At 36.6% G+C, this 22,389-nt stretch overlaps 1 protein-coding gene across 1 annotated transcript in view; it reads right to left on the reverse strand.

Annotated features, from left to right (window-relative positions):
• Nucleotides 1–15,923: 15,923 nt before the first annotated feature.
• plcl1 (phospholipase C like 1) overlaps nt 15,924–22,389 on the reverse strand; it is a 55,214-nt gene continuing 48,748 nt past the window's right edge. The window contains exons 5-8 of the mRNA XM_026217916.1: nt 21,979–22,182; nt 20,530–20,605; nt 19,497–19,606; nt 15,924–18,635 (exon numbers count right to left, since the gene is read on the reverse strand). Of these exons, the coding sequence (XP_026073701.1) occupies nt 18,468–18,635; nt 19,497–19,606; nt 20,530–20,605; nt 21,979–22,182 (558 nt within the window). The 3' untranslated portion in view covers nt 15,924–18,467. The remainder of the gene's footprint in view (nt 18,636–19,496; nt 19,607–20,529; nt 20,606–21,978; nt 22,183–22,389) is intronic.

The following is a 22,389-nucleotide window of genomic DNA, read 5'->3' on the forward strand; positions in this document are numbered from 1 at the left end:
TCAGACTCAGTTTCACCTATTTTCTTTCTCTGTATTAACCACACATACATATGTGTCTCCGTCAGTGGTGTGTGTCTGTTAAGACTGGTTTTCTGAGCGGTGCTCTGCACTGCTGATGGATCCTTCACAGTACAACACCTCACGCTCTGCCAGTAAAAATAGCTGCAGACTCATGCACACAGTCTTAAACTCACACAAATTTGCATGCACCTCTACATCTTCATGTCCATGTTAGGTCAGTGTCCAAACCAGGGCAAAATTCATAAACACTCAACTCAAACCCCGCCTGCTTGAAAATATACAGTGGGCAACAAAATGCTAAAACACTGACTTTTTTGTTTTCCTTCACAAATTTTATGATCAACATATGAGATTAAGCCAGACGTAAAAATATATATATATATATATATATAATTGATCGTTATACTAAATGAAAATGAAAAGCTTATAAGCTTATATAAAAATTATAAATATCACTTGTTAATAATTACATATATATTCTATTGTATACACAGACATACATACATTAATATATAAAATGTAATAATAGTAATATAGTGATATATAAAAATTTGCAAATGTATAAAAAGTGATCTTATTTACCCAAACAATTTAATATAGCAAATATTTCATAATCCAATTTAAGATTACATTTTAATCTATAAACTGGTTCACCCTGGTTTTTAATATTCCACCACACTGTAATGGAGTTTTTAATATTGTGTTAAGGACCGTTTAGCTAAGTCTCTTGCTCCCTCTAGAGGTTACAAACAAAACAGCCATAATACAGAGCACCACTGACTGATCCAGACCACATAACTTATACCTTTAAGACTTGGATGTGAGGCTTTGATAAACCAAATGAGATCTCATCTGTTTGCTGTTTATGCTGTTGTGTACTCAAGTTAGCTAAGATTACAGCGCTCCCCATCCACCCACCAACGGCCCAATACAAACACACAATTCACTTCACACATATAATTACTATTGTCTTTCTTGGTTAAGATAAACTAGAGCCTTGAACTTGTAAACAGGCGAGCCTTCTCTGAAGTGTGCAGCACATAAATGAAAGACTTCCAACAGGGTGGCAAAGACAAGGATCAAAAGAAGACAGGATCTAGTAAAGATATTAATCACATCAAGACATTCTGCTATACAAAGGTAATAGCAAATTGCTGCTATACAAATATTTGAGTGTGTAGTCAAACATAAGTAGAGAATATGGTGTAGCCATGCATTCAAGGACAAAACAAGAGGTCCACGTTCAGAGCCTTGTGGAATCCCTTGATGTCTCAAGCAATAAGCACTAACAATGAAGCATACACATAAACCAAAACGTAAATTTTTTGGTCCAGTCTCTTTCTTGTCAGTCTGATTCAAATCAAGAAAAGCTTTATTAGCATGACAGCACCGCTAGCCTGGTAAGATCACTCTAAATAGCTCCAAATAATGGTCAAAGGCAGAACAAACATAAGCTGCTCTCAGTCAGCTGCTCTCAGTCAGCTGCTCACATAGTCTTTTCATTAAAGGCCTGTTTCAGCCTTTCAGAGGAACACTTCTAAGCTGAGCGGACAGCAAGGATTAATTCGATTCCCAACTGAGAATCTGCAAGAATAAGCTCTAAGAAAAAGATGCCAGTTTAATGAATCAACTACATCACATAATTCCGCCTTCTGATACACCATTTAGTCTAAATTCAGGCATGGAAAGTTCTGCTATAGTGCACAAAGGGTTAACTCCAAATGCCTGATTAAGGCACATGGGATTGGGTAGCAAAGAGTAGGTTAATGCAGTCTTTCTGAATGAGACACTGGTGTGAGCAGTGTGGCGTGCAGCGCTACACAAACATATGAACATGAACTGCTTCCTTATCTGCATCTCTATCTGTGTGATCAGGGAAGGGGGAGAGAGGGATGGAACGAATGACACATACATAGGCCTTCACCCTTCTAACACAGGGTTCTGTTACCAATGAGAGGAGGCACAGCATAGCAGGCTGAGTGGTAGCGAGTATGTGTGTCTGTTTAAAAGCATACAGCACATGAATACAGAAATACAAGTGCATTAAAGGGAATGTGAGTGAGTCTATGCTTGTTTGTGATTTATGTATTCTCTCCCCAGTGGTGACATTTTCTCCAACTCTACCTTGATTATAGTGCAACTGGGTCAAAGTATGGGTAAAGTATGATTTTGTGGCAAATGAAAGGAATATTTCAGGTTTAATACATGTTAAGCCCAGTCGACAGCATATGAAGTATGATTAGCACAAAATTAATTTAGACTCTTCCAATTATTTAAAAAGCTAAATTCAAGGTTGCAATGAAGAATTAATAATGGAAGTGAGTAGGGCAAATTCACTTTCTAGGATTTAAAATTAGAAATTTAAAGCTATTTTATAAAAAGCACTTACATTAATTAAATTTTGTTAAAATATGTTTCATTTTTAATGTAAAGCTTTATAAATAATTTTTACAGTTGTTTAAGTGTGTATGGCTTTGTGCTGTCAAAGCAAAAAAAAATGTTAAATTGGATATAACTTTACAAGAATGAAAGAAAGACTAGTTTTGTTATTTTAATTTTATTTAGTTAGTTATTTTTGAAAGAAGTTACTTCTATTCAGCAAAGATACATTAAATTAACCAAAAGTGACAGTAAAGACACTTATAATGTCATAATACTATAATATATTTTAAAAATGCTGTACAAATAAATGTTATCTTTCTATTTAATCTCAGAAATCCTGAAAGAAAGTGTCATGGTTTCCAAAAATAAAATAAAAAAATTAATACTTTTTATACTTTGATAATAAAAATGTATTACTCTTGAGCAAATCTGCATATTAGAATGATTTCTGAAGGATCATGTGACATCGAATGATCCATCGTGACATCAAATGATCCTTCTGGAGTAATGGCTTCAGAAATTTCATCAGAAAATGCCATCACAGGAATAAATTACTGTAAAGGTTTACTGTATTTTTCATCTAATAAAATGCAGCCTTTGTGAGCATAAAATATCATAGGATCTTACCAACCCGAAACATTTAAACATTTTTTTTACCATTATGCCACAAATGCTGTTGATTAATCTTAACTTCTACTGAACTCAAAAATGTCCTCTAATGTTCAGTATGCTGTTGGCTTTATGTAAAACATAATAACTCGCAAGCTGTCCTCTTACCACAACTCAAATCAAAAAAGGATACAAGAAATCAAAAGATGACCACTGAATAAATAAAATCATTGTTTGAGGGGGAAGAACAAAAAACAAGGCACAAAAGTTTAGGGTGGATGAAGAGGACACAATATGGAGAAGGTAGAGACAAATAATATAAGAAAACAGTGGTAAAGCGAGAGAGATAGCGAGACAGAAAAAGAGAGTGAGAAAAAGGCACATGTGTTATTTATTTCCCGGGTAAACAGAATTCAAGGCAGACATAATCAATAGGAAACTCCAGATTGTAAATAGGCAGCTTTAATAGCCTAAACACTGGGTGCTATGGTTACACAGGCACATCAGCAGCGGTTAACGTCGGAGAGACCAGCCGGGCAGCCTACCCTTATTTACCAATAAAGAGCCCTGATGATAAGATAAACATATAGGAGACAGAAGAGAGGGGAGGAGGGGAGGGAGGGTGGAAAGGAGAAAGGGCAGAGCTTTCATCCTCTATTTGGGGCTGCAGAAGGGAGCTAGGAGTGAGGAGGCCTGTGTCAGTAGCCATCAGGGTGATGGTGCACCGTGACCTGGCGACCCCACATGCAGTGGCTCACACGTGGATATATGCAGCGTATGCCCCTGAATGGCTCCTGGCTGGGCCGACCGGCTTTGCATTAAGACCAGAGCTCAGCGCTGTTGGCGGTCAAACTGTGGTCAGGAGTCTGCTGGGAAAGGTGTCTGTCTCAGCCAAACAACACACACAGTGATTAAATGGAAAATCTAAACAGATAAACAAAGTGATTTATAATCAAAACAGCCTGGACAGGGAATACATGTATTATTATGCAATAGTTCATGTTAAATACTAGTTGAGCGCTATCAACAGCTATGTATTTACCAATGGAAGCCTGTGCTGTGTACAGTGCTTGACATTATATAATCTAGATTAAATACAGTGTATTTAAACGCATTTCTGTACATGCATCATTCCTGTTATGCAAAGCCTTCAGAACTTACAAAGCACAAATTGACCAGTGTTGTAATTTAAGAAAGTGTTCATTATTTGAATTGTATCTATTTTAAGTGGATTATTTACACAACAGGAAGTAGCCTAATAATTAATATTAAATATAGAGATAAAGTTAGCTAATGTTTGGTGAGGGACTGAGAGTTGGCTTACCTCAAGGTGTAAATTTAAAGTTAATTTTGATACTGAAATTTTATTTAAGAGGATGGAATGTTTTAGAGCGAGTCAAACTACTTAATGGCACAAAACATCAGAGAGATTCATCAACTTACTTGCTGAATTTACAGTAAATATAGTTAATACTGAGGAGTATGCTGTTGTTGTCTCTTAATAAATACATTTAATTAAAACAATTCAAGAAAATGTTTATTATTATTATTATTATTATTTTATTATTATTATTATTATTATTATTATTATTATTATTATTATTATTATTGAAAGAGGAGAAATGGAAACAAAAACTGAATTTGTTTTTATTTTAAAAAATGTTAGTATTCTATGTTGTTTATTCACAACCCTTGGGGACATGGCAAAATTGACAGCAAACATTCAAATTAAATGAATTAAAACTCATTGCATGATCACTTAGTCTTTTACCAAAATATGCCAGTTAAATACTATCATTCAGTATTAAAAAAAAGTAATATTTGATTCAATATATAAAAAATGAAAATAAAAAATTATAAACAATTCTACACAGTAGAAAAGACCCACATGCACATTTTTTTCCAAGCTGAAAAATTCAAACAATCTTGTGGCTATCCATGCTGTAATTAACCCAGACTATTCCTTTTAAGAGACAAGAACGAGTAAATTGATGGATTCCGAATGAAACATTAGATGTTGGGGGCAGGTCAAAGGGACACTGACTGGGACTGGCCCAGTCATTTGTCTCTGAACAGACTGTTGACTGCAACCATTAATTGTTGGTGTTGTGTTTGTTCAACCCACCATTTATTTTGCCCTTCTTACCATGGAATGCAGTTCCGCGCTCCAGTGAGAGAGAGGGAGAATGCAGCCACGTCTGAGAAGATGGAGATGGAGAGAGGATCGGTGGTGGAGAGGTAATAACAGGGCCATGAAAAGCCAGTGTTTAGCAGGCTAACCACACGAGGCAGTGCTCCTTAACACCAGACAATCCGTCTGCTTGCTACCCAAACCAGTCGGTCCGAGCTTACACTTGCACCTGAGTGTGTATGTTTGTCCGTGTTCTGACAACAAGATGCTTCAGTAATAAGATTTTTGAGTTATTTGTTAATGAAGTTAATGGAGTTCCTAGTTATGATTTATTTACAGAATTTTTAATTTTTACAGAGGCAAATTAGCTAATTATTGACATACAGTACAGTAAGGACTAAAATTATTCTGGAATATTCAGTGAGTCATATCTCTTCTGCAACTCTTGAGGAGACATATGTAAAGGGAGTGACTATGGTCTATAGCTTTGTTATGAAGGTAGGATATTTAAGACTCCATTTGTTCTCCCTTTAAAATAAATTCTGTCTGAGATAAACATTTTCTGATTCCTCAGAAATGATTTACAGACAATTTGTAATGAACATGCAGTTGTCAGTTTAAAGAATTTTTAAATATGCAGAAAGCAAAACAGCTGTGAAGTGTGCGGCTTTCCAGTTTTTAAAGCACTCGTTTGTCCTCACATTTTTTAAACCACTTTTACTTTAAGCACACATAAGTGAGCCTCTTTCCATATTTCTTTCTTTCTCTCTCTCTCTCTCTCTCTCTCAATCTTTCTAAGGTGAAATGGAGTCATGGAGCTAAAAGCTCCAGTAGGAGAGAGTGATCTACTAAACAATTCAACACAGTGCGAGCACAGCAGGAGGCCTCTGTCATTCACTCCACTTTGCCTCTGTCTATGTTCAGCCGTGTGTGTTGTATGATTTCAAATGCTCTGTACACCTCAATAAATAGGCCTTCGAAAAGTAATAATCAGCAGATTACCTCTATTTATATAAATACAGTATTGTTCAAAATAATAGCAGTACAATGTGACTAACCAGAATAATCAAGGTTTTTAGTATATTTTTTTATTGCTACGTGGCAAACAGTAGATTCTCAGAAAACAAATGAGACCCAGCATTCATGATATGCACGCTCTTAAGGCTGTGCAATTGGGCAATTAGTTGAAAGGGGTGTGTTCAAAAAAATAGCAGTGTCTACCTTTGACTGTACAAACTCAAAACTATTTTGTACAAACATTTTTTTTTTCTGGGATTTAGCAATCCTGTGAATCACTAAACTAATATTTAGTTGTATGACCACAGTTTTTTAAAACTGCTTGACATCTGTGTGGCATGGAGTCATCAACTTGTGGCACCTCTCAGCTGTTATTCCACTCCATGATTCTTTAACAACATTCCACAATTCATTCACATTTCTTGGTTTTGCTTCAGAAACAGCATTTTTGATACCACCCCACAAGTTCTCAATTGGATTAAGGTCTGGAGATTGGGCTGGCCACTCCATAACATTAATTTTGTTGGTTTGGAACCAAGACTTTGCCCGTTTACTAGTGTGTTTTGGGTCATTGTCTTGTTGAAACAACCATTTCAAGGGCATGTCCTCTTCAGCATAGGGCAACATGACCTCTTCAAGTATTTTAACATATGCAAACTGATCCATGATCCCTGGTATGCGATAAATAGGCCCAACACCATAGTAGGAGAAACATGCCCATATCATGATGCTTGCACCTCCATGCTTCACTGTCTTCACTGTGTACTGTGGCTTGAATTCAGAGTTTGGGGGTCGTCTCACAAACTGCCTGTGGCCCTTGGACCCAAAAAGAACAATTTTACTCTCATCAGTCCACAAAATGTTCCTCCATTTCTCTTTAGGCCAGTTGATGTGTTCTTTGGCAAATTGTAACCTCTTCTGCACATGCCTTTTTTTTAACAGAGGGACTTTGCGGGGGATTCTTGAAAATAGATTAGCTTCACACAGACGTCTTCTAACTGTCACAGTACTTACAGGTAACTCCAGACTGTCTTTGATCATCCTGGAGGTGATCATTGGCTGAGCCTTTGCCATTCTAGTTATTCTTCTATCCATTTTGATGGTTGTCTTCCGTTTTCTTCCTCGTCTCTCTGGTTTTGCTCTCCATTTTAAGGCATTGGAGATCATTTTAGCTGAACAGCCTATCATTTTTTGCACCTCTTTATAGGTTTTCCCCTCTCTAATCAACTTTTTAATCAAAGTACGCTGTTCTTCTGAACAATGTCTTGAACGACCCATTTTCCTCAGCTTTCAAATGCATGTTCAACAAGTGTTGGCTTCATCCTTAAATAGGGGCCACCTGATTCACACCTGTTTCTTCACAAAATTGATGACCTCAGTGATTGAATGCCACACTGCTATTTTTTTGAACACACCCCTTTCAACTAATTCAACTAATTGCCCAATTGCACAGCCTTAAGAGCGTGCATATCATGAATGCTGGGTCTCATTTGTTTTCTGAGAATCTACTGAACCTACTGGTAACTTGTTTGCCACGTAGCAATAAAAAAATATACGAAAAACCTTGATTATTCTGGTTAGTCACATTGTACTGCTATTATTTTGAACAATACTGTATATAGAATTAAAATAAAACATTCTTCCTGAACCAGTGTTGAATTTTGTCACACTACTCAAAAAAACAAAAATGTATGTTAATAGTAACTGCAGCTTAATTAAGGGCTATTTATAGAAATGTTCACATCACTGGCTATGTTCAGTATCGCACATTAGCAAACAAGTATTATATCTGCAGTTTGCGGTATGTACTCTGTGCAACAAATTTTCTGCATGCATAGAATAGACAAAAAAATGCGGTATTCAAATTACACACACACACACACATATATATATATATATATATATGTATATAAATTATACCCATTTATAAGTATTATTTATAAATATAATTTAACTTCTACATTTGTAATCATTATTCACAAGATAATGAATTTACATTTTAAATTATTATGATTATAATTTATAACCATCTCTTTTGAGACTCATTAGTAAATCATTCTGCCAAAAGTTAACATTCGTTTATAAAAACGTGGATTTAAAAAAATGCTAAATGGCCTCATTTATGTCAGAGATATCTGTCTACATTGTAGAAGCGTGTCAAAGTGCGTATACCTAAACACAGATCTGCGGTTATGTTGTATTGTACAGAGAAATGCCATAGCAATGTAGTAAGCCCTGTCAATTAGTTAAACCTCTCCCTGCGTCTCTCAAAACGTCCTGTGTTTAGAATGAAAAGAGCTGGCTGGCCCACGTATTTGCTGACTGCTCCGATACAACATCATGTACACATAAACATTAATGTTTCCCCCCGGAACACACACACACACACACACACACACACACACATATATAAACACAGTATGGCAGTTATATTTGGGGGCTTCACATTGTCCAGACGGCACACTGTCAGAGAATGAAATGAATGGCTGTTTATATTAGAGCCTTGGTTTAATGAATTAACCGGCTGCCTGGCCATGTCAAACGTGGGGCTCATACAGAACAGACACTCTGCGCCAAGCCCCTTTACCTCTCCTTGCTCTCCCTGCAGACAGTAGCACACCGTGATTGCATCCTTGGGGAACAGCAAAAACAAGATGCCCAACACCCCTTCAAGGATTTGCTTTCATTTAGAAGGCGGCGTCTGGTAAAATGACGCCCCATCGCTAACGCAGTTTCCTGACTCCCCCTCTCTCTGTTTGCCTGTGCATATAACTCCATTTTTCAGAAATTGGCACATTTAAACAAATGTGTACAAGCAGTGGTTGTCCCAAGTCTGACTCTGTTATTTGCACAAATTTTAAGGTGTTTCCATTTCCCACCGTTTTCTTCTCTCTCTCTCTCTTTCTTTCTTACTGGACTTTGCCACACTAATGTGATCTCTACCCCATTCTTGAGTAACTCACTTGTCTTCTCTCCATAAAAATCTACGATAAGTAACCCTGGTTGGAGTGTGTGTGCACAGTGGCTGTTGTGGTTGTGACAGACGGCCAAAGCGAGCAGAACTTCAGCCATTGCCTAAAGACAGACAGGAGCAAACAGATGGAGAGAGAACACTAGGGACCCACTGGAATGGAGAGATGTTTCAGAGAAAAGTGTGAAGTTTAAATTTTTTAAGCAGTTGTATAAACTAAACTTTCCTCTTCACAATACCCCATAGCTTTTCTATGGGGTTAAGGTAAGGCGAGTTTGCTGGTCAATTAAGAACAAGGATACCATGGTCCTTAAAACAGGTACTTATAGCTTTGGCACAGTATGCAGGTGCCAATCCTGTTGGAAAATGAAATCTGCATCTCCATAAAGTTGGTCAGCAGCAGGAAGAATGAAGTGCTCTAAAACTTCCTGGTATACGGCTGTGTTGACCTTGGACCTCAAAAAACACAGTGGACCAACACCAGCAGATGACATGGCACCCCAAACCATCACTGACTGTGGAAACTTTACACTGGACCTCAAGAAACGTGGATTGTGTGCCTCTCCTCTCTTCCTCCAGACTCCGGGACCCTGATACCCAAAGGAAATGCAAAAATTACTTTCATCAGAGAAAATAACTTTGGACCACTCAGCAGCAGTCCAGTCCTTTTTGTCTTTAGATGCTTCTGATGCTGTCTGTTGTTCAAGAGTGGATTGACAAGGAATGCGACATCTGAAACCCATGTCTTACAAATGTCTGTGTGTAGTGATTCTTGAAGCACTGACTCCAGCTGCTGTCCACTTTTTGTGAATCTCCCCCACATTTTTGAATGGGTTTTGTTTCACAATCCTCTACAGGGTGCAGTTATCCCTATTGCTTGTACACTTTTTTTCTAACACATCTTTTCCTTCCCTTCACCTCTCTATTAATGAGCTTGGACACAGAGCTCTGTGAACAGCCAGCCTCTTTTGCAATGACCTTTTTTGTCTTGCCCTCCTTGTGCAAGGTGTCAGTGGTTGTATTTTGGACAACTGTCAAGTCAGCAGTCTTCCCCATGATTGTGTAGCCTACAGAACTAGACTGAGAGACCATTTAAAGGCATTTACAGGTGTTTTGAGTTAATTGATTAGAGTGTGGCACCAGGTGTCTTCAATATTGAACCTTTTCACAATATTCAAATTTTAGAGATACTGAATTTGGGATTTTCCTTAGTTGTCAGTTAAAGAAAAAGAAAAAAAACATTTGAAATATATTATTCTGTGTGTAATGAATGAATATAATATTCAAGTTTCACTTATTGAATGGAATTAGTGAAATAAATCAACTTTTTGATGATATTCTAATTATATGACCAACACCTGTACAAAAAAAGTTTTATCTCTCAAATATTACATTTAAAGTGCTCAGGATCTGTAGAATTAAAACATTTTAGTGAAGCGTCCATGTTTTATCTCTAGCATCACTTGTGTACCAAATGCATTTCCAGCATTTACGCTCTCCAGTGTCTTGAGCATTTATCTAAATGGCCGATAATAGCCAGTTACTACATTTAAATCTCTCTGTTCATTCTCCTTTGTTTTCCTCTTCAGTTTCTCTCCATATTCCTGCCCTTTCTTTCCGCCTCTGCAGACTCCTGCAGGGTCTGGTTTCCTCAGTCCTGTTGGGCTTTGTGTGGTCCAGGCTAGCATGTGTGTCTGCGTGTTTGGGAGGGGACTGAGATTGCTGTAATTACCCAGTCATACCTGTTCATTAAGCGCACAGTTGGACCCTCGCTCATAAGCATTTAGAAACCAATTGAAGCAACGCGGGCCATTAACAACTCCAGCACTATAAGAGACGGAGAGCGGGGAAGAACGAACGAAGAGGAGTCACTATAATGATGAAAGATAAATGGCTGAAAGACATTGTGTGCTAATCACACAGGCCTCTTCTTTATCCCAGCAAGTGATGCTGAGATTCAAAAGAGCCAAACAAAGATGGTACTACACAGAGGAAAGAAGGAGAAAGAGGAGCAGTATGTGAAAAAATAAAAAGAGAATGGAAGAAACAAGACGAGAACAGTGTTGAACAAACGCAAAGAGAGAAGAAAAGCAGAACGAGTATAAGATGAGAAGAGAAGAGACAAGACAAGATGAAACAAGATGAAATGAGAGAAGAGAGGAGATGAAATGAGAAGATGAAACAATAGAAAAGATGAGACAAAAGAGACTAGATTAAACAAGAGGAAACGAGGAGACAACTGATGAAGAGAAGAGAAGAGAAGAGAAGAGAAGAGAAGAGAAGAGAAGAGAAGAGAAGAGAAGAGAAGAGAAGAGAAGAGAAGAGAAGAGAAGAGAAGAGAAGAGAAGAGAAACTGAGACTCAAGAGAAGTAACACAAGTAAAGGGCCAGAAAAGAAGAAAAGGTAAATGACTTTGACAGAGGGATAATGAATCGTGAGGATGAAGCTGAAGTGTGTGAATGAGAGTGATTATGATACAAAGACTCTCGGTGTGTCGTCTGATTGCTCAGGTATCCTCTCATCAGCGGGGGGTGGTGCTCAGTCCACATATGATACCGAGATACAATTACACAAACCAAACAACTCAACTCTGCCTTACGCTTAAACAATAGGCAATGATTTCCGATCATCAGACATCGACTCTCTCTTTTAAAAGCTGAGGGAGGAAAAGCTTTTTAAATCTGCTGTTTCATAGAGGTCAGAGCTTGACCCATCAGTCAGCTCTTAACTTCACATAAAGTAATACAGAATGTGGCTGGACGTCTTACAGGAATGGACTAAAACTAAACTAACTATATCTTATGCTACTATTTAATATGTTATTCATAATATACATATAAATATAAAGTATGGTTTAAATATCAGGTTTTACAGTGCAAAGGCAGCATAATTTAAAAGAAAAATAAACAATAAATATATATAAAAGGAAAAGCTAAAATTAGCCATATGAATTGTGTGCCAAGTTTTCTGAAGACATACCGTACAATAATTTTTTGTGCCATTTTTTTCATGGAAAATCTTAATGTTGGCCTTCACTTAATTCAAGGCCTGGCAAAGTTACATATGTGAAAGAATCATTCTTTTGAGACAATTTTTTCTCATTGATTCACTCCGGACATCAGGTGAAGATTATCAATGTATAACTTAAAGCATCAGTTATTTTAAATTATTACGTTATTTCCTAAAATATACCCCTGAAATTGATTTAAAAGGGATCCTATTACGCTAATTTACAGAGTCTTGATTTTGTTCAACAGGCTCTCACACTAGGTTGTTGAAAAAACACATATTTTACATTATTCCAACACATCTCTCCCCAGTTTGGTCTGAATGAATAGTTCCTGTATCAAATGAAGGCCTGCCTTCAGAAATATGAAATGTGCTGTGATTGGTTATCTGGGCCAGCATGTGTTGTGATTGGATCCACTCGGTGCCTGGCCAGGAAATGTCATGCCCCTTACCACAGCCGCCTGCGAGCTTCAGTGTAAATATTGCATCAAAATCAAATCAATTCAAGCGTGATTGAAAGTTTGTCTGCCTGGCAAAGATAGCATGTCTTCGACATAGTAATAATACTCGTTGCCTTCTCTAGTGCAGCTCAACCAGCTCTCGTCCTATTCGTCAATATTCATGATATCACAAATCCTGAAAAATATGTGTTGTTGTCCAAACGAGTCATTCATTGTAGTTTTGAAAAGTGATTTCTGTTACATAAAATATCTCTTTTTGAAATGGACTTTGAGCTTTGTAACTTTGTAATCTTTTTATGCTCAAACAGCAACATTACAGACTTAACTAAAGTTGAAAAGGTGAAAAATTATAATAGGACCTCTTTAATGGGCCTTTTTTACCTTTATGAAGATATTTCTCTTATTTCTAACATATAACTTATAGTTTGTCATGTTTATGTTTGATTTATATCAATTCAATCAGAAGCAAATAAATGAATGTCTTTAAAGTGTCTAAACTTAAATAAAATATAATGAAAATGTATAATGCTAGATAACAATTCTTAGAGGAATCCACATGTTGCATTTTCATCCTTATCCCTGGTTAATTACTGAGATTCTGATTAAGATTCTGTCAGATCATTTATATTTCGTAGTGTGATTCTGCCAAACCCAGATCGCAGTATGTTTGGATGTTACTAATGGTAAGGACACTATACCAAAGGCACAATCTTGAAACACATCATGAAGTGAGGTTAATAGCACATTTTTATATTCAATATAGTCATACTTGATGCAGCTTAAAGCATACTGAAAGGACAGTTCTGAAAAGAGCCATACAAATAGAGTGAAGCTAGACAGTTAATAATGTGCTGTAGCTCAGAGAGGAAATGCAACATGCTGGAAAGAAACTTTACATCACAAACTTTTCAATCACACCTCATCAGTCCTCCTGTGCCATCTTTAATACAGCTCAGATAATAGCGTTGGTAATTGGTCACATCGCGCTAGATTGGGAGGAAACATGCCGTGCTATTGTGCCCGTCCCTTTTGTTGTGGTTAAAAAGAGGGGGGAAATAAGATGCAATTTAGACACTTTTAAGAGGTGATCATTTATCCTGTTTTTTTCCTTCTTCTCTGCCAAAATCATAGTGAAATTGCTGCCTCAGGAAGACTGTAATTAAACTCAAAGTGGCTCTCCTCTGAGGAGCACACCAGGCTAAAATTAACAGAGCCCTATTAGCGTTGGGAAGCACAGCGTCATCATTGGTGAGCGCCTTTAGCAAAAGAAACATCCCAGCGATGTGACTTGCTGTGAGAAATCCTGACAAAAACACAAGAGCTCCAGCTGCTAATGGCTAGCTGTTTTAACACTAGTGTCAGAGATTTGATTGCTCTCACTGCTGTTAAGTAAAAGTCACTCCAAAGAAATCAAGTGTTAGCTACTCAAGGTCTAAATTAACTGTGCTACTTAAAATATATTCTACATCAATACAGACACATCTTTACCTCTCAAAAATTTTCCTGAGACATTATCTAGATCTATAAGCTCTATGGTTTAGAGTTCCTGTGGCTCAGTGGTAGAGCATCGCATTAGCAATGCAAAAGGCAGTGGGATCAATTCCCAGGGGACACACATACTGGTTAAAAGAAAAAAAAAATTTATAGCCTGAATATATTTATATAAAAAGCGTCTGCTTAAATGTTCATGGTAAACATCTAAAATGGAGGTTTAAAAAAAAAAAAAAAAAAAAAAAAATTATTTATCTTTTTTAAATGATCTATTTCGCCATTATAGAATGTCGAAGTGTATTAAAATTGAAGAATGTCTTCATAGCTGCACTCTGACTCTTGTGGCCTCCGGCAGGATCTGAGGGCAAACCTGCGCATGCTCCTGACACAAACCAAAAGCAGGCAGATGTTCGCTGCATTAGAGACTGTCGGCCTGTCATTTCACCTGTCTGCTTGGCACAGTGTCACATGTTTTTACATCTGTTCCTGTGGGGTGCGAGTCTATGAAGCCCAATGCCACGTGAAACAGAGACACCACATGCTTCAATTCTTATGGTGAAGGTCAAACAACTTAACGTTTTTGTGTGTGTGTGTGTGTGTGTGTGTGTGTGTGTGTGTGTGTGTGTGTGTGTGTGTGTGTGTGTGTGATAAAATATCTATTTTAAATTGTGACTAAAGAAATTTTATAGAGAAAAGAAAAGAAATATAAATATATTTTATTAAAATATTTGACAAATGAGACAAATTTGTTTTCTGCTTTCTGCCTTTTTAAATGTGTAGACTACTAGAGAGGTGTGTGGATATTAATTTCTCGCCGTAATTCTATGTCACTGTCTCCACCAAGAGGTAATTTCGCAAACAACAGCTGGTGGAAAAGCCAAAACACGTTTCCCGTTTTATAGCAGCCAACCTATCTGAGAAATAAGACCTTATTTCACGCATCATAATTGCAAAAAGTAAAGTTTGAGTGTCCAAATGTTACTTTGTTAAAAGTCAAATTATCCAACCAAAAACATACTATTATATTTATTAAAAAAAAACAAAAAAAAAAAACACACACATTCCTACTTTTACTTTTGAAACCAAAATCCGGAAACTGTCAAACAGACGATTTTATAGTTGTTTTTACAATAGTTGCTAGTAGTCAAATTGGATATAGATATTACCAATTAATAAAAAGCATAAAGCTTCAGTTCAAATAACGCGTTGTCATGACAATGAGAAATTTGAGGCCACTTCACACTGAAAAGGATTTCATTAAATGCATATATTTTTCAGTAAGAAACTCAAAATATATATATATATATATATATATATATATATATATATATATATATATATATATATATATATTTAAGATATGAAGATCTGAGAAATATGTAATTAATCAAAATTAAATTTAGTTAAATAAATCGTTTTATTATCCACTCGTTGTCTACTTAAGTGCTGGCGTACACTGATGAAGCACAAATACTTAAATACTTGAAATTCTTGATTAGATGCTATACTGCAGTTAAGTCAAAATACACATGGTACACATAAGAAATATTTCAATAAATAATTCCAACAGGCTTGACAGGTAGAAGATAACTTCTGTGGTAGCAACAGTCCTGCAAGAATCCTCTGATTTTAAAGACTGGAAACAACTCCACCTGCTGGCTACTTGGAATAATGTCCCAAAGTCATTATTGATAGCTACCGTTTCACCACAAGATAACGTTAAGCGGACTGGATAAGCATCCTATTCACAAACACAAGTTATTAAATGGCTAAAGTGCTCCAGCAGTACTGATAAGACACAACAGTTAACCGTTAACAGAAGAGACAGCAGTCAGTAAAAGATAGCTTTATTTAGTCTGGGGGCACATCTGTGTTACATCAACTTATTAGTTATAAAATACAAACCATCATTTCAAAATAAAAGCAACACAGCTTTGAAGTTGACTTTGTTTAACACACACTTGTCACCATTAATAAATACTCTGTTTATACAAGGACAACAACTGCTAACAAGAATGCCACAAAACTATATTTTAAACAATAGATTAAATTTTTTAAGAGTCAGAGGAAAAGCAGAGACAACAAACGCATGGTAACCACACGTGAGAAAGAAAAAAACCAGAAACGGCATATTAGGACAGCTGGATTAATGCTCCTCATTAAGCTAGCCATTATGTTTAACGTCAAACAGCAGTGTTATATAGCACCGTCTGAGATGTTGACCACTACCTAATACTGCAGGAATCAATAGAACGGTCCAAATGGATTGCTCTGTTTAAAGTGCTCCTCAATGGGGTACCCGTCTAAAGTAAGACAGCTCACTTCACATGTCTGATTGGTCACAAGAGCCACCTAAACTGGAACGGAGAGCTAATACTGTGAATGGGTCATTTATTTAGATTTTGACCCTTTACATGTACACAGATCCTCCGAGTTGCAGGTCCAATGAGGAACATGGGTTACGTGTTACAAACGCACACACACACACACACAGAGTAAAGGGGATAACTATGAAGCTTTAAGATATAATATCTACAATTCTCTTACATAATCATTTTTTGTTCACTCTTTAGCAAACCATTTGTTTTTTAAGGAACACTTTAGGAATTAGTACACATTCAGTTCAGACGTGAACACACAAAAACTGTCACAGAACAGGCACTGATAGCTCGCCCTTCAGAGAGAACAGGAAGAGAACAAGGGCACAGACAGAGGAAGAGAAAAGTAAATACATAAAAAGTAGTAGAGACCAGTACAAAGAAGAGTAAAAGAGTTCAAAAAGAGAGTAAAAGACTTGCGGAGACACATGTGGAAATGTTTTGACTTTTCTCATTCTGTTCATTATCGATTTATACATATTCACTGTTGTGAATATGCTCATTTGGTCTTCTAAAATGAAATGTCTGACATCAACCAACAGTCAGGGTTTTGCTTCAAAACAACTGTCCGAACCGATCAGGCATCAGATTCACATTCAGAACAAGTACCACTGAAACGTCTCACACAAAATTACATTAGCACCCTTGCACAGGTACGTTCACATACACAATATCCTAACACATTAACTTGTCTACCATAAGAAAAATTATATATATATATTTTTCCCAAACTCACATATCTAATTTCAGTTATTCTGTTAACGTGAAAAGAAAAAGGTACAATTTCAAAAACTAGTTTATTGTCTGTCTTTGATCGCAGTATACTGCCAATGTATTCCTTGTCTAACACACTGTCAGATATTACAAAACAGTATATACTTTAGATTTTTATCTACTTTAGTTGTTTCAGTGCTTAATTTCTTTTTTAAATAAGAGTTAGTTTCTTTTTTAATCAAATAATTCTTGCCATGTTTAGTGGCATTTTTGTCTTTATAACAAAAATGTAAAAAAAAAGTGTGATGACCATACCAGCAGACTCATCTGAAGTCTTCTTCCAATCAAGCCATGGAATGTGTGTTAGAAAAAAAGTGTTACTTTTCACCCAAACTGTAGTTCATCATTTTGTAATATTGTTCCAATCCAAGGTGCTGAACTCCAAATGCATTACATGGTTGTGTGGTGTAACCAATACTTGTCCTCCCATTGAGAAACTGGCTCAGTTAACACTGTTAGGGTGTACCGAGAAGTATTTTAACAAAGCCTACTTTCATTCTGCATTGTTAATGAGCTTAAGACGATTCATGTCACTGGTGACGACGGAAGATGAGGATATGGTTTCCTTAAATGGAGAAGCACCAATTATATCCCATAAACTTTGGACTGGATAAGTCTTGGAGGGAAAAATGGTGCTGTCCTGCTGGTGGGCATCACCTGTCAATCAGTTTGAGTGACAGCAGAGAGGGAGATACAGCCCTGAAGATGATGCAGACCAACGTATTTCTGAGATGTGTTCATGCTAACCTGAGTAAACCAACTCCACACTTTGGTGATTTTGTCATGAACTAGGGCAAAGACTAATGAGTCTTCTGTTTTTGACATTAATTGCAGTTTTAGATTGATACTTTTTTTTTGTCTGCTCGAAAGAACATTTCTAGTCTGTGAACTACAAGAAGTTCTATGTTAAAGTCTTCTTAAATATTGCAGGAATGTTTTCTAAATTGTTGACAAGGAGTCATTTTATATCGCTGAGGAATTCACTTGAATTCCTTTTACATCCTTCATTCAGTATGTCTTGATAAGAACATTGCTTGTTCTGTCCTCAAATAAAATCTGGTCAATGCTGTGCTAAAACCAAGCACCCACTTCAATAAAGGACAAATGCCTCAACTAGCATCAGTTCATCTGAGACGCCACATCTGTCTATCTGTCTGTCCCACATTCGACCATTCATTCACCTATGAATAAATGTGCTCCCAATGACCGCGAGTCTCTGGGGCTCAGCTGCGACCATTGCCATGGCTACTGCCACGTCTGGAGGACAGGCCGTGAGGGGTGTAGTGACCGTCAGAGGTCAAGGTCAGGCCGGAGGCCTCACAGGCCAATGCCAGCTGCCTCAGCGTATCCAAAGCATCCATCTTAGCACTTCGTAGGAGATCGCACTGACCCTAAAAAAAGAGAGACATGATTTACATAAACTGGGTTTGTTGTAAAGATGCACATCAGTTAGTTCTGGAACATGAATTTGATTTGCTGCTTCAGACAGGCTCACAGTCTGTGCATTAGTGGTGGGAATTTTTCAATGACTCTTTATGCAGATTACACAATTAAACAAGTAGGTGGAGACAAATGATAAGTCTTTATGAGTGAATTCTGGAATTACTTTTAGATTTGTTTAAAAGCACCGATTCATTCAGGAATCTGTGACTGTCTTTGACTTACTGAATCACTCACTAAACCAAGAAACTACTCCATTTCATAAATCTTATTTTCATATATTTTTTTTTTTACCTCAAATTTGATGTAAAATGTTATAACTCAGTCTAAATATATATAGATCACTGCCCCTCACTGAGAAAAACTAATTCATTAAAAAGTATGTCCTTTTCAAAGGATATAGAAGATTTATCGACTAAAGCTCTAATACAGTGACTATTAATAGCCAAACAAGACTTTGAAGAGAGATTTTCATAGCTTTTATTGTAATGTTTTTTGTTTGTAGTCCCAAGTGTAAGGTAAATGCTTTTGCATGATCATTTTATGATTATAAACCATAAACTGTGTAAACATCAAATGGAACTGAAACAAATTTCCAACTAACTAAAACTGGCCAAACCCAGAGAAAGGACCTGCTGGTTTCAAAAGTCCTCCGCACACGCTGTATTTATAAGGTCAAATGACTTACATTTGGAAGATAGAATTTCAAAACAACAGAAGCCCTTCTCCCTTTCGTCTAAAACCAGAGTGAACACATTATCCAAAAATTCAAGGCTATTTGAGGGAAGGAAAGAGAAGGTCAGGCTATTTACCTTCAGCACAGTGATGTTCCAAGCAAAACTTTCCACAGCTTTACTCTGTTTACGGCCTTTCAGATTTTCCTTTTCTACCAACCTGGGCAGATCTTCATGAAACACCATTCCTAAGAGGACATAAAATAGCACACAAACACATGAATAACGTGTATCATTTTCTCTCTTTTTTTTCCCCCGTCTTGAGATTTTCAAAATGCCATTTATGGTGCAAACCTGCTTCTGCAGGAACTGAGCTGCCAAATTATGGATGATATGTACCTATTCATCCTCTGGTTAGATATAGTGTTTCCAGCTTTTTTAAATTGGGAGCAAATAATATCTGTGAGGCTAGGAACAGATAGTGAAATTATTCTAGCAGGTGTTTTAAGCATTTACTTTCACAAACTTTTCTTTGTTTTCGTAAGACCCATTTATTAAGGTTTTACGGAAGAAACAATAACTGTATAACTGCAGTATTTTGGCAGGAACCATGGTAAAACCTTAAAGGGGTCATATGATGCTTTTTCAAGTTTTTCTTTCTCTTTGGAGTGTTACAAGCGGATTGTGCATAGATAAGATCCCTAAAGTTGCAAAGACTAAAGTCTCAAATCCAAATAGATATTCTTCATCAAAGTTAAGACTCTGCCGTGCCGCACTAAAATGGCTCATTTAATCACGCCCCCAACATGTCTACATCACTATGTGGAAATATTTCCGTAATAGGTGTGTTTTCAGTAACCACGGTTAGTGTTGAAGCAGCCATGTCAGGGAGATGCTGTGTGTATAATCATGAAAATAGGCACTAAAACAAATCAAACATTCCAAAGCTACATTCTTTGAATACTGCATCAAATAACTAGATTACAAAGCTGCACTGCAGCTGATGGGGAATGTGTGTGTTGTGGATGACAGGATCTACTCTGCAAATTTGAGAAATCTGTGAATTTTCTCTCAAGATTTTTCACACATCCTCTGAGGCCTGACTGAAACATAATTCGGGTAGAAAGAAAATACATCCTCCACTCATCTTCTTCCCCACACCTCTACTCACCTTCCTTTTGCACTTGTGCGATTCTGTCATGCACTCCATCTGCATTTTCTATCAGCTGTTTGTTAGCAGAGATCATCTGAAGAAGGATGAAGACAGGTACTATATTATGCTCTGCTCATATATTTTAATAAGATTCTTTTTTTTCAGAAAGAAATTAATACTTTGATTTAGTAAGGATGCATTGCATTGACCAAAATTGACAGTAAAGACATTTACAATGTTACACAAGATTGCAATTTAAAATGCATGCCATTCTTTTGAATTTCCCATTCATCATATAATCTACAAAAGACTGCTAAAAAGAATCTGGAAAAAAAAAAACATTTAGTAGCATAACTGTCAACACGGAACCAAATCAGCATATTATAATGATTTTTGAAGGATCATGTGACACTGAAGTCTAGATTAATGGCTGCTGAAAATTCAGCTTTGCCATTTCACGAATAAATTACATTAAAAAAAATAATGAATTAATAAAAAAAAAAAAAAAAAAAAAATTATATATATATATATATATATATATATATATATATATATATATATATATATATATATATATATATATATATATATATATATATATATATATATATATATATATATAAAAAATCGCAGTTTATTAATATGCTTAAAAATGTGAACCCAAAAGGACTAATTTTCTCCAAAAATGCCCATAGTGATCTCACAAGTCTCCTCAAGAATGAGAAACTGCTTTTAATTTTGCATTAAATTCTTCTATGACTTATCCAAGCTAAATTAAACATTAAAAGTATAGAGCTATAAAATTAATGTATAATGTATGTAAACTATTGTCTAATTTCTGACAAAAATCCTCAAACACATCTGAGAACTCTATTACTAACTTTAAGCACTGAAATTCGAAGCAGACCCTTGCTGCCCTCTCTCACAGTGAAGATATTTATATAATGTATCCTGCCAGTCAGTGCTGTCTGTCTCTCCAGGACTCAAACACACAACAGGACCCAGAGTCAACACACAGGGAGAGACAGGGAATGAGGGAACCTACAAAAGAAGTGAAGGAGGATGGTGACTAAAGCCTGAGATATCTCACTGACTCCGATGTGCCTGTTCTTACTCCCACACACAGACATGTGGGATGGCTAAAAAGACAAATGCCTTTCTAAAAGGCAGGTAATGCAGAGGAGAGGACAGCTGACTGATATAATAAGATAATAATATCACATGTCAATATGATATTGTATATATTTGCAGCAGTAAATGTTTTAGAAATTGCTTTGATTACATAAAGAGAAAGGTCTCTCTGGCTTATTTAGAAAAATGAAATCTGTACATTAGAGATGCCTCAGAAATTTAACAGCATAAAGTTGGCCTATTATGGTCTATGAAACTGAACCAACAACAGCCTGACAGAAAAACACATGTAAATGATGCATGACATTAAAATAGCCTACACAAACCATCTCTTACAGTGTCATAACCATTTAGTAGTTTACGAGTGGCGTCAGTCAAGTTGCCCAAAGGTTCCAGGCATGGGTAACCTTCCTTCAGAGTGAGTGTGGCACTTGGGGGCCCATCTGGATTCTGCAGCCTCGTGGCCAAGCTCTGGATGCTCTGCTTCAGTGTGGCCATCGGGGGGAGCCCACACTGCTCTTTAAAAGCCACTGTGGCACTCTAAAGAAAGAGAAAACATGAACACACAGGCACACACTTGGTTAACACAAATACTTCAGTAAGCCCAAGAGACAGAGATAAAGGTAAGTAACAATTTGGTAAGCACAAAAAAAATGGAATGTTAATAAACAGAAAAAACATGAAATCAGCACTTTTCCAAAAGATTTTATATTTTTGAAAGATTAAGGCTCAAGAACTATTTCTTAA

This window comes from Carassius auratus, chromosome 34 (genome assembly GCF_003368295.1).
Source record: "Carassius auratus strain Wakin chromosome 34, ASM336829v1, whole genome shotgun sequence".
Taxonomy (NCBI): domain Eukaryota; kingdom Metazoa; phylum Chordata; class Actinopteri; order Cypriniformes; family Cyprinidae; genus Carassius; species Carassius auratus.